General features: G+C 40.6%; 1 protein-coding gene across 4 annotated transcripts in view; it reads right to left on the bottom strand.

The window, feature by feature from the left end:
- Nucleotides 1-14,022, bottom strand: part of Spred1 (sprouty related EVH1 domain containing 1) — a 73,116-nt gene that overhangs the window by 19,543 nt on the left and 39,551 nt on the right. For all 4 annotated transcript variants that reach the window (XM_074065633.1, XM_020183593.2, XM_074065632.1 and 1 more), the window contains 2 exons: nucleotides 5,471-5,639; nucleotides 3,171-3,220 (listed from right to left, as the gene is read on the bottom strand). In XM_074065633.1, coding sequence (XP_073921734.1) covers nucleotides 3,171-3,220; nucleotides 5,471-5,624 — 204 coding nt within the window. In that variant the 5' untranslated portion in view covers nucleotides 5,625-5,639. The remainder of the gene's footprint in view (nucleotides 1-3,170; nucleotides 3,221-5,470; nucleotides 5,640-14,022) is intronic.

Genomic DNA, 14,022 nt, shown 5'->3' with positions numbered 1-14,022 from the left:
TCTAATTAGGCCGACTTACTCAAAAAGCACAGAAAAGAAGAAAAATTCCCAGTAATTCCATAAATCCAATAAAGTCATCTATGTCTGGTGTAATGTTTCCAGTGTCAATTCATTTTAGATTTGGCTTAAATGACTCCTGTTCTATCAATTTTGTGATTATGATTTAGGAATTAGAATAACTGACCGCATGAGTTTTTAATTCTGTAATTGTCTAAGATCTCTGTCTAGGACTATTCATAGTATACAGTACTTTCTTTCGGCCACTTGACCACAGTAGTCCGTGAAGTGATATGAAACAAGACACAATGGCTGGTAATCAACAGTCGCAAAGGAAGACAGGAGCTCTGCCATGGTTCGTAGAGCAGCAGAACCTGGCTACTTTCTGATGGGGGCTAGTGTGGCTTACATGTGGCACTGTCTGTGGAGACCATTCACTCACTGACTGACTATGTGTCACTTTTTCAGGTAATAAGCAGTAATTACAGTTCTTGTTGACTGTATAAACCTTTCTATGACCCTTTCTTTGGCAGATCTATTTCTAGGATTTTGGGGGAGAGCACTGGGGTGTCTCAGGGTCTTATGCTTGCGAGGCAGGTACCTACTATTCAAGCCACACCCCAGCCCTATTTCTAGGATTCTATATAAATGTCACACTCAAAGAAGCAAACAAAATTTATGCGATTTCTGGATAATTAAAACGATTTAAAAACTATGAGGGTTTTTAGAATTTAGCTGTAGAACTGTAAATCTAAAGATAGGTTGGCTGCAGCATCGTAACTAAGGACCATCCAAAAGCAAAATAACTTCAGACAATAAGTATAAGTCAAAGCTTTTTAATCATTTGGTACAGCAATGGCACTATCTCATTCCTTAAAAGATTAAACAAGAAAGAACTTCTCAATGGCCAAAGAGAAAACCCAACAGCTTTTCACTGCGATAAACCAAGTCTTTCCTCTGCCCAAAGCACAGAGTCTAAGACCTTTCTGTCTTACAGCCTCTAGTGCATTAGGAGGTGAATGTTGTGGTTTTATTATCAATCCAGTATATCTTAACAAGACAGGTGCCAATGTTCTGACTGCTGTGGTTGGAAAGTCATTAAAGATGATCTTAAAGCCAGCGCACACCAACACCAAAAAAAAAAAAAAAAAAACCCCAGCACAACTCACTGTATTTTTTAAAATAAATATATGATCAAGGATAGGTATATTTATTTTAAAATACATCTGAAACATTAAAAATTATAAATGTGGAAAGTATTTAAGGATGCAAAGCATTACTAGTATTTAAGTGAAAGATCAAGCAGACTGTCATAAAACACGTCTCTGCATTTACGTGAACAGAAAAAACAGCAGAGGCTATGCTTCAAAATGTAGGGCGATGACCCTGGATAGGGACACACATGTGCGTTTTTCTCCGAATGTTGCTATTTACTGCACATTTTCTATAACAAATTTCTACTTTCTGATTTTGAATTACTTATTTTAAGATGTATATGCACACAAAACATTTTATCATACCTTTAGGCCACAACAATTTAAAAATAATAGGAATAAAGAAGTGGTAAATTAGCAGAGGTATACAAGTTGGGGTTCTTTTCCTGTTATAAAGGTATTAATAGTTATTGAAGCAAACATGAAAAATACCCAAAAAAAGTATTAAAAAGAAAGTCATATAGCTGAGAAACCTATAATCCAGAAGTAACCAAGGAAAAGATTTAAGCCAGGCGCCTGTGGCTCACTCCCATAATCCTAGATGCTCAGGGGGCCAGAGATCAGGAGGATATCTGTTCGAGGCCAGCACAGGCAAAATGAAACCAAGACCTTATCTCAAAAAATACCCAACACAAAAAACGGGCTGTCAGAGTAGCTCAAGTGGTACAGCACCCGCCTAGCAAGTGTGAGGCCCTGAGTTCAAACCCCAGTACCACAAAAAAAAAGAAAAATATAGCTGGGCGCTGGTGGCTCATGCTTATAACCCTAGCAACTCAGGAGGCAGAGATCAGGAAGATCATGGTTCAAAGCCAGTCCAAGCAAATAGTTCATGAGACCCTAACTTGAAAAACCCTTCACAAATAAACAAATAAATAAATAAATAAATAAGGCTGGTGGAGTGGCTTAAGTGTAGGCTCTGAGTTTAAGCCCCAGTACCAAAAAAATTTATATATATGAAATTAGTATTTTATCCAAGTAATAATAATACTCTATCATTTTTGTATTTTTATTGCTTAGCATATTGCAAGAGAATCTTTTAATGGGTCTATAACAGATACATGTTTTCCAGCCATTAATATTATGCTACTGTTAGCTACTTAGATAGTTCCTTATTTTTATCAAATACACACACACACACAAACTTGTGAAACCAAATCCATGCATAAATATTTTTGTATAGGCTCTATTTCCTTGATATACATTACTGCAAATTAATAACTAGATCAATAGGCATAAATCTTTCCACTTTTAAGGCTTTTCAATACATGTTGACAACTGCTTTGTTGAAAAAAATGCATCAACTTATATTTTCCCAGGTGGCATCAATCTGTCAGCCTCACAGAGGCACAGCATTGGCAAGCAGCACTTTTAAAAACCTCTGGCCATCTGGTATCTTAAACTGCTAATTTACTTTAACTTATATTACCTGTGGATTACCAGTGAGTTAAAACGTAAAGGTGCCATATACTTATTAGCAATTTCCAATTTCTTTTCTGTGAAATTGTTCCCGCCTGTATCTTTTCTCCTGGAGGATGAGCTATTTGTGATGCTAACCTTCTGTTTCAATCTGGCCAGGTTTTATGGTGTGCCCAGTTTGCTGGAGCAGCAATCTCAGTGTTGGATTCTCAGCTGTGGAGCTGTTTTTCAGATGGGAGTAGCATTTCAATCAGCAGACACTGAGTATAAGAGAGAAGCCTGGAGTCCAACTCAAGACTGTACCATGCACTTCCAGCATGCCTGCCCGCCTGCTGCCCACCCTGAAGATTTCAGGCTTCCACCCCCACAATCACGTGATCCAATTCTTAATTTAAAACAAAACCAAACCTCTACATATTGGCTCTGTCTATCTAAAAACCCAGACAAATAGGGAGTCTTTGAAATTTCCTTCTTGGTGTATAAGCTGATGATTTCCTACAGGCCCTCCATGTTCAGAAATCCCTTTCAGGACAAACTACTCACTTGTAAGTCACCGTCGGCTCCCTCAGCTTCATTTTTTGATGCTGGGCATCCTAAGAAAAGAGGTCAAAATTAATTAAACATACACATTTTGTCTCACATTTTAATGTTAACACTAAGTGAAGATGTCATTATAATACTTCAGAATACTGATCAGATTATTCTGGGTTGCCTGGCAACAGTTAAACACTGGTCACTTGTACTTGCCCCTTTGTTAGAGTAACAGAGACTAAAGTGGCCGTTTCCACCTTCTACAGGTACATTTCCGGTTACCTACTTAAGAGATGCTTCCTCTGAAAGTGTATTATTTTCAGCAAGTCCTACCCTGACTTCTCCCAAACAAACTGCTAGGCAGCTCCTCTGGATGTTAGGTGATGTTGACATGAACTCATTCAATTTTTCTAAGTGCTCTGACCCAGCAAACAGAACTAGGATTTTAGCTGCTTTAGTTCAAAAAGAAAACAAATGAGTCACAATTTGCTAAGGACAGTCAATGGCCAATTCTGTACACTGCTGTCTCTGTGTGGTTTTCAGTACTGAAGAGTGCTTTTAGTTATAATTAAAAAATGACGTTTATTTATGCTACCCTCCAGAGACACAGCTAGAATGCAGTCGACATGAGATAAAAACAAATTAAGTAGCTTAGTTTACTATTACTGGCATAGAAAACTAAGTAAAAGAAACTCGGTGATACTGTTCGGTCCACAGAGCAGCTGATAGTAATGCTGCTTTGCCTGCTCAAAGATAAGACAGTCTGAGGACTGCAGTCTTTTCCTCCGGGCTAGAAGTTTAAGTTCCTCCTTAAAACTCACTTTGTAAAACTTGTTAAGTCCAAACTACATGTCGTATACTCCTATGGTGCATAAACATGGGCTTAATCACTTGAAAACTTTAAAATACAGCATTTAAATCTCAGCAGCCATGCCTAATGATTTTCTTCTTCAGAAAACACACTGATGGTAGAGGACAGGCCAAAACAAAACGCCAGATCTCTGTGGAGGCAAGCCAGAGGGAATCTTGCACCACAACCACAGCTCAGGAATCCTAGGATTCATACTTATCTTTCTTAGTTTTTTCAAATTCAAGTCACAGTCATTTGACTATGGGAATGATACCTCGACACATGTGAAGTTTGTCTGAGCTTTGAGAAAGTGGGGGTGGGGGGGTGATAACTCAGCTCCCTCCCCAGAGGTCAGATTCAATTGGTCTGTAGTGAGGCCCATGCAACCCTTCAAAAGCTTCCTAGGTGATTCTAACAGTAGCCAAGGTTGAGAACACTGATCTAGGGAGAATTTAGCGGTTCTTGTAATAACAAAGCATTGATGATCACTTCATGTTCATTTTTCCTGAAGAAGAAATTAAAGGCTGCTTGTTTACCAAATTCTAATCTTTTAAAGTAGCTAAATAAACTATGTACCACAGTCTCATGCACTATCAAAACATATCTGTACTAAGCATTCCATGTTCTTGCCTGTGGTTTGTCTCACAAGTAGCCCATTTCTTCCAATTTTCCTATAAAGTGCCATCTTAAAAATATACGAATCACAACATCATCCAGCACACCTTTGTTTTTGGGGGGAGCAAAGGCTGGCCTTCAACTCTCCATCCTCCTGCCTTAGCTTCCCAAGGGCTATGATTACAGACATTTGTCCCACACCCAGCTAACATATTTTGATTCAGTTACTTTATACAGAAAGTTATTTTCACTAATACAGATACTTTCCTTTCTAATTAGGAAAAATAATCACGTCCTAGCTATTTCTCCCTTTGTGGGAATAACATGATCTCTTTTTGCTTAAAAAAGCATTAAGCCAGTCTTACATGAAAATAAATTCTTCCTCCATTCAAAACCTTCATGCTTTTGGGTGAGTCATCTCAGGAGACTGGCAGGATAATAAAGGAATAAACAGATGGGGTGGTGACCTCTGCCACACATCAAAACTGACATCGCTTGTGGGCTTTGTCACTGATTAACTCACGTTTACATAGATTTGAATGTGAGCAGGAAAGGGTGTGACTTGTGCGGCACAGAGCAAGCAGGGTACCTCACTAGGGTTTTGATAACCTTACCGCTCCTGGCTTAGTCTGCAGGCTGATGACAGGCTCTTCACAACACACGCAAGCTGCACAGACTGTGATGTGACAAACGTAAAGCAGGCTAACAAGTTTACTATTTTATCTACTTATTTTGAGCTTTCAAAGTCTGATCGCTAACACAAAGGCTGACTTTGTGCAAGAACTCCTTTGAGTAAATGTTTAAGACAGCCTCTACTGACACTCAGAGCGCCACGGAGAAGACCGACCTTGAGCAATGTCCTCAATAGCTCTTCGGATGCCTCTATCGAAAGCACGAGCGTCAGCAGGACTTTGAAAGGTAAGGCCAAACTTCTTGTCATCGATCTTCCAGTGGTGAAACGTGGGAGTGACTTTATTATAAATGAGGTCTTTTTTAAGCATACATTCCAGAACCACCTGCCAAAAGCCAAAGGCCAGGGTTAATATACACAGTGCATCTAGTAGAGCTCCCAGCTGGACTGCACTCACCTTAAGAAAGACATTTTAATGAGAGTTTCAAAATAAATTTATGCACACAAAGTCCTTCACAAAGTCTTCAGTAAAGAGTACAAGATGGAATCAGAACACCATGTGAATTGAAAACATATTTATCATACCACCATTCTGAAGAACACAAACACGCCCCCACTGCATGCAGAACTTCCAGAATGTGCCACGAATGATTTCTGTGAGGGGGGATGGAGTGGGCAGGTGGACTGTTAACAGCCATTTAACTTTTGAAAACCACTTTCATAAATTAGTTTTTTTTCTCCCAGTGCTGGGGGTAGGGAGGGAATCCAGGGCCCTCTGCAAGCTGGACAAGTGCTCTACTACTGAGCTACGTCCCAGCCCCTACTTTGCTAAAGAGAGAGGCACTATTACTTTGTTTGCACAGGAGATCAAACACCTGCCTCACCACTTTGTGAGAATACATGCTACTAGGTTACCTAACCTTTAAGCCTACAGTTTCCTCATCTTGAAAATGTGACTAGCAATATTATATGTCTCACATGATGGAATGACCAAATAAGCGTTCATGTGCAGAGTTTCATATAGACCTCTGGCTGCTTCATCATTTTTGTAAAAGTACTTCAAATTTACAGAAAAGGAACAGTAGTGTTACAGGAACCTCCTGTCTGCCACATTTCTAACACTCTGTGTGTCCCGTCCAAACGTTCATTGATCATATTCTGAGTCACTTCGAGGACAATACTTCTGTGGTGCCCCACTGCTCTTCCATGCTCAAGTGCATTTCCTAAGGTAATGCTGGCCTCCATAATCATAATACAATGACCAAATTCAGGAAATTGAAGCTGAGACAACACTTTTGTATCATTTATAGTCCAAACTCTTAATCTGTTCAGCATGCCAGCCACCCAAAGATGTAGGACCCATTCCAGGATCACACATTACATTTGGTTATGTCTCCTTGGTCTTTCTCCATCCAGATCCCTTCGTAGCCTATTTCTTCCAGAACATTCATAGTACACTTAAAATATTAGTTGACATTATTACTATTCAAAACGAAAGTAAGCCTATTAGTAATTAACATAACCCATATGGAAAAACTAAAACTACCCATCTTAATTATTTGAGTAATACTCTTTAAGGCAGGAAGAAAAGAATTAAAAAACAATCCAAAAAACCACAGCCCAGTCCTTCAATTCCTTCTGATGACATCAAGTCACTAGTTACTGCTGTGCCTACTGCCCCTCCTGAGCCGATGTGAGTGCCCCAAGAGCAGGAACTGGGACTCATTTTCTGCCAAATTCCCTGACCTTGTACAGCCGTGATGCACTAAGTGCTCAGTAAGTTCTTGGTGAAGACTGCATCTCCCCACCACCACCTCTATCCAAATCACTCACACAGTCACTCGTGTCCCTCATCCACTCTTACTAACCACCAATCCTTCACACAGCCTCCCCCTTGGCAAGTGGAGCACTGATTATCAGATCACCCCTTGCTTCATTGTCTTCAGTCTTCTCGATGCTTTCAAGGTCAAGACCAAAATTCTTACCACGACCTAGTGGGCCTGCCAGGCTGTGGTTGTTAATTTGAGCTCCCCATCTACCCTGGCTTAAGGTCCTGAGCTTTTGACAACTTCGGTACCCTGCAGCACAGCTCCTCACCTTCCCCTCACCAAGCCTCCTTCTTCTTCCTAAGGCCTCAGTTCCTGTACCACCTCTGGGAATGCCTTTCCTGAGCCCCGCATTGGATATACACACAAGCTTCATCATTTCTAATTTGGCTTATGCATTCATCATTTTTAATTTGGCTGTTTGACAAATGCCTGTCCTCCCCATAGTCTATAAGCTGGGTGAGGGCAGAGTACCCAATCCAGACAACACAACAGCAGGCATGCATCAGGTACTCAACAAATCTCTCTCTTCAGAAAGACATACTCATTTTCTGCATAAAATGTCAGCTTTATAGGCAGGAGCTAGTGGCTCACACCTGTAATCCTAGCAACTCAGGACACAGAGATCAGGAGGATTATAGTTCGAAGCCAACCCAGGGAAACAGTTCATGAGACCCTATCTGGAAAAAACCCATCACAAAAAACTGGGCTGGTAGAGTGGCTCAAGGTGAAGACCCTGACTTCAAGCCCCAGTTCTGAGAGGAAAAAAAAAACAGAAAAAAAAGTCAGCTTTCCACACTCTCCGAGAAGCTGCCCATGGATCACGGCCTGGCATCCCTGATTTGTTCCACTTTAGGAGCGATTTAAGTTTGACACACACTACGACACTAGAGACTACTTGTACTGGCTCTGGAGTGCCAGATGTTAGATTGTTAGGACTTTTGCAATTCATTATTAAAAACAAAATTAGGGCTGAGGGCATGGTCCAAGTAGTAGAGCATCTGCCTAGCAAGTACAAGGCCATAAGTTCAAACCCCAGCACTACCACAAAAGCTAAACTATACAACACTGCAACCAAATAAACTAAACTAAAAGCAAGCAATAAATACTCAAACTCATCACCTCCTGCTTACTATATTTTATGATTACGTATGTTCTTGAGGTAGTTTATGTCACATGTACACGGTGGATATACTATACAAGGTGTACTATTGCTCATTTCCTCCCAGCAAGGTCCTCTGGACTGCAATTAGCCAAGGGGTTACTGTGCAAATGCTGTAAGTCACTGCCTTTGTCCCCTCTAACAAGGTTACTGTTTAACCTGTGTGTTGCCCATGTTGGCCTCAACCTAAAGATCCCCCTGCCTCAGCCTACGTGGGGCAGGATTATAGACACGCACAGCTAAATGTCATGACTCTTGAGAGTTCATCTTACTAACTCAGCATAAGCAACCAAGAAGGTTAAGCTAAGACTGAGTGCTGCCTACTCAGAGGTCGTGAATGAAACTGCCTCAAGAGTTTCGCTGCTTGTACTGTGATGACTGTGCACATGAAAAGAATGAACGTCAAGCCCTTCAGTCAGTTATTTCATAGACAACTTATGCAGCAACAGTAGTAAGTAAAATTAGTAATTAAGTCTGCAACACTTTTACCATATTCGTTCATAAGTATATAAGAAAAATAGTATTTTGGAAAACGTTAATTTGGAATTGTTTAAAAAGAAAAAAGAAAAAAAAAGGAGGCGGGGGTGGGGGTCATCGTATAGGTGGGGAGTGCCCAAGGCCCCAAACTCAATCCCGGTACTGTAAAACTAAGTAAGCAAATGGAGGCCATAAAAACAGCTCCATTCTACAGGTATTGGGTAAAAATATCGCTAAATCAATTTTAATACATGAAAATATTACTGAACTAGTTCTTCTTCTAAATTTTCCAAAATTAGTATTTTTAAACTGTTTTCCTCAGATAAAATTTCAGTATGATCTACCCTAAGCTCCACTAGTTTTCAAATAGCATCTTCTTTTTAGAGGTTCCCAGAACTCACAGAAAAATGACTTTAACTTGGTTTAAAAAACTTTAACATGTACTGAGAGCATGGGAGGCCAGGAATCAGCCATGTGACTCACAGACGCCTACCACGTCCCACCAAAGTCACCTAACACCAAGTCCACGGGTGACGACCATTAACACAAAAAAAATCCCAGCTAATGGTGAGCCAAACTTCAAATTTCACTAGCTTTTTGAAAAAATTTTATTAGCAGGTAATAACTGTATAGGGGGATACATTGTGATATTTACATATGTGCTTACAATATATCTTAGTTAGATTTATCCCCTCCGTCATTCTCCCCTCTCCCTTCCCCCTTCTTAAGACAATTTCAACATTATTCTGTTTTCATCTCTGTATTATTTACTTTTCTTAATAAAATGATACTAAAAATAAAAAAGATAATGTTGATATTATACATTATCTTTCATATATCGTGAAACTGTCCTTTGGCTGTTGTGGGCTTAGGAACAGGTAGAGAAACAGAACAAAGGCCACTGCCACAATGCCTTTATAGATGACTTTTAGGATAAGCCCTAGAAGCATCAACATGATTCAAAGCCTCCTTGTAGGAAGTGTAACAATCTCACTGCTTCAAGTCACACAATGTATTAGAAAGTTGTTTTCCACTTGACTTAAAGTAACATTAAAAGAAGAAGATACATCCCTTGTCACCCTAAAGACAATATACATATAGTGCTCCTTGGTTAAGTAACATACTAAATTCCTACTTCAAAACAAACTAAAACCCACAGGGACATTAAAAACTTTACAAAGAAAAGTACAAGAATGCCCAATAAACTTTTACTCATTGTGTAGTCAACATTATATCTATAATCCTGGAAAAATATTAAGAGCTAGAGGACATTCTTTCTTTTCTTCCTCACCTCCATACTGGAGCTTGTGCACAGGGCCCTGCACTTGCTAGGCAAGCACAGTCCCAGCCCTTTTGCTTTTCATATTTTCACAGTTTTTGCCCAGGCCAGCCTCAGACTACAATACTACAATCTCTATGTCCTGAGTAGCTGGGATTATAAGTGTGAACCACAATTACGGGTCTACAAGGATCCTTAAAAATAACTGAATTCTGATGTCTACTTTGTGGTTGCCCCTCTTCAACTATGTCAGAAGGTGTTCCAAGGTTAGCCCATTGTGGTTTTCACTACATTAATTCTGTACCTTAACATAACTTTAGAGTTCAATGTCTACTGTCTTTAGGAGAGGCTAATTAGCAAACAAGCTGCAGAAAATACCAGTTACATTTTTGCCAAGAAATTATAAGCAACCAGCCCACCATCAGCAGGTAACCACTTGCTCACAAGAGCAATAAGGTAAGGGGTAAGTGGTTCCTGAACCCATTAATTACAGACATAGCAAAGAAGCACCCTACAGGTACGAGGTGATCATGGCACCCTCCCAGGAGACTGCACATGGAATGAAGACTTGAGTCCTGATAAGTCTAACCTAAAGGCAACTGCCAGGAGTTAACTAAATCTCATTAATCACCGAGTGAACTTCTTCCTGGGATTGAGTAGTTCTGCAAGCATGTGAATTTTGTCAGCTCCCCATGGTAAACCTGAGAGATGTTCATAAATTAGAAAGTAAAAAGAAAATATTAAAGTAAATTAGCAGCCCCACCCTCATTTCTACTCCCCAGAAGTTGTTTCTATTAAACTTTAGAAGAAAATGAGTACAGACAGCTACTGTGAGTCAGACTAAGGTAAAGCTGAGTCAGGAAGAACCACCATAAAAAAATTCGCAGCCACAGTGACCGGACACGACAGCCCTTGACTGATGTGTCACTTGGGCAGCAAAGAGGGACACACTAAAGAGCCACGCTCCAAAGTCTCCTGAGTTCACCAGTTTACCATCTGCAAGTGCAGTGAGAAAACGAACATGGTTTATTCTTAAAATGTGTAAGAAGGTGTTTAACTTGAAAAGGCCACAAGACATTCAAAAGCATTTAAATGTTAACAATGACTCTGTGAAAAGTAAAGCACAAAGCAGACTTTCACACAGCAGGTCAGAATAGAACTTCAATGTCACAGTTGCACATGGACCGGCCACAGCTGGCTTTAGGAAGGGGACAGCGATAATAAGGAGGAAAACCATAATTCTCTGGGTTACCTGGTAGAATAGCTTTGCATTCCAACCCAGATCTACACAGACCCAAGTCGATTAAGACAAATGTAAATTCTTTCCTAGCTAGAGACTTCTGTAATCACAGATCTTTTACGATGTCAAAGTCTTTCAATTCAGTGGTAACAAAAAGAACAAATACCCCTATTCTGTTTTTATTCTTACTCATTCTTATGGTAAGGTTAAACAGACACTAATTATGAAAAAAAACACATAACAGGTGAACTCTGGAATTAAAGGGAAATGAAAGCTAGCATATTTACCAGAATCTACTGAAGCTGGAGGAAGAGTGAAAGGCAAGTGGCTTCCTCTAGCACTGGCTAAGGATTTGCTGGTGGTGGGGAACGACAGGAAAGGTGGCTAATGAGAACACACGTTCATGAGTAAAAAGTGTCCAAAACAAAAGAGTAAGCTATGACAAGTAGAAGGGCATGTGGTACAAGTGTTGGTTACGTTTTGAGGCTTTGCAGCCCCCACAAGCCTAGTACCACCTGGTCTCCAGCACTTACTATCTGGCTGCCTTTAGAGAATTAAATGAGGCAAATGCACAGCACTCAAAACAATGCTTGACCCAGTCACCTTCAATAAATACAGCAGTGACGGTGGCGAGGATCACTGGCCCAGTACGTTAGCTGCTGTGAGAGCGGACCCTTTTGGGTACAGTAGGCGGAAGAGCGCAAATGGTGACCACAGGTCCTCAAGACCTCAAAGGACCCACGTCACTAACAGATTCAAAACACAAAAGAGAAATGCTCCCATCTCCTGCATTTTTCCTCCACCTGAAAGAAATCCCAGGGTAGAAGTATACAGAAGGAGAAAGATGGGGAAACTGAATGTTAAATAACCCAAACTTGTGGAGATATGTTATCACTGATTTTGAGAAACACAGAGCAGAAGCCCATCCTAAATTATAGGAATGTGTGCCGGGAGCATCTACAATACACCAAACCAGAAATGCAGATAAGTCTATTTTCATTCCACTGATAACAAGCAGTAATTTGGGAGAGGAGGGTGAACTAAATATATACTTTTAACTAATATGTACTCGATTGTAGTTGCTATCTTACAAGCAGACGATTAAATGTTTACAAATAGTGCTATCTAAAAAGCATAACAGGGGTAACTAAGCATGAAAAATTTTACTGTTAACTTTCTGGATACCTCAGAATCCAATGAAAGACTATTTCATTTTTAAAATAAAAAATCTAAATCTGGAAAAAATAATTCAAATTGAATTACTTAGTAACCAAACTTGATAATTAGAACCCAAATAGCTGCCTCATAGTATCAACTTAAGTTTTCTGGAGGAGACAAAACTAGTGCCCTTTTATGGAAGAGACTGTCATTTGTGAGACATGGGATTTGTTCTAAAATACATTTTCACCAGCTGTCTGAGTAAAATTTGTGTTGCACATTGTCCTGAGCTGACGAACAGTGGTGCCACATCTTCACAACTGTGTGTGTGTGTGTGTGTGTGTGTGTGTGTGTGTGTGTGTGTGTAGTGCCCTAATCTAAGTATCATATCTTACATAAAAATCAATTTAAAATGAAATATGAGTTTAAGTAAAAAGTATATAACTTTTAGGAAAAAAAAACATAGGATCAATCTTCAGGACCTACAGCTAGGCAGAATTCTTAGACTTGAACCAAAACACAATCCATGAAAATGAACACAGACACACTGGACCTGATCAAGGTGTAAAGCTTTACTCAGGCCTGGTGGAGTGGCTCAAGTGGTACAGCACCTGCCTAGCAAGTGTTAAGCCCCGAGTTCAAATCCTACCCCCCAAAAGAGAAAGCTTTACTCTGCAGATGAGCCTACTGACAGAATGAAAAGACAAGGAGGAACACTTGCAAGCCACACGGCTCCACAGGTCTACTAGTACCAGAACCCTCAAAGCTCAACAGCTTAAAGAAGCAAACCCAACGGGAAAGTGAGAGCGGCAAAGACGAACACCACAGAAGGCGCAGATAAATAAACGAAGACACAAGGTGAGCCACCTGGGACGTGCAAGATCACAACCTGACCGACTAAAACCAAGCGGCTACCTGAAATACTTCGTGGTAACGTTCACTCTGACCTAACCCATCAAGTGCAGCCTGAGTTGTTTATCCCAGAAAACCTTGTGAACAGCGGCCTTATTTGTGTAAGCCCAAACTGGAAACCTACATGTCTTTCATGACTCAATGTTAAATAAACTGACACCCACTTATTAAAACCACTATTTAACAATAAAAAGGGCAAATGACCTAGAGGAACCCTCAATAAATTACACTGCATCAAAAATGGTGCGGCTCAGGTGCTAAAGTACCTGCCTAGCAAGCATGAGGCCCTGAGTTCAAACCCAACACCACCACGGTGGGGGGGGGGGGAGGCATTTCTGAAAGGTTGCCATTCCCATTTTTTGGTGGGACTGCGGTTTAAACATGGGACTTCTGAGCTTGCAAAGCAGGCACTCTACCACTTGAGCCACACCTCCATTTCATTTTGCTCTGCTTATTTTGGAGACAGGGGCTCTCAACATTGCCTGGGCTGGCCTTGAACCACAGTCCTCCTGATCTCAGCCTCCCAAGTAGTTGGGAGTATAGAAGAAAGCAAATGAATAGCAGAGGATGGTCCCATGTGTGGACAAAGGGCTACAGGGTAGCAGGAGGGAGAGGGAAGGCATGCAGGGGAGAAGGAGCAGCAAATGCACTGCAACCCCCACTCCTCCCCCAGCTTTGCATCCTTCGTCCAGTGTCCGTCAGGACACAGGCTGC

This window comes from Castor canadensis, chromosome 2 (assembly GCF_047511655.1).
Source record: "Castor canadensis chromosome 2, mCasCan1.hap1v2, whole genome shotgun sequence".
Taxonomy (NCBI): domain Eukaryota; kingdom Metazoa; phylum Chordata; class Mammalia; order Rodentia; family Castoridae; genus Castor; species Castor canadensis.
The sequence above is the reverse complement of the archived record's forward strand: the minus strand, read 5'-3'. Positions and strand labels throughout refer to the sequence as shown.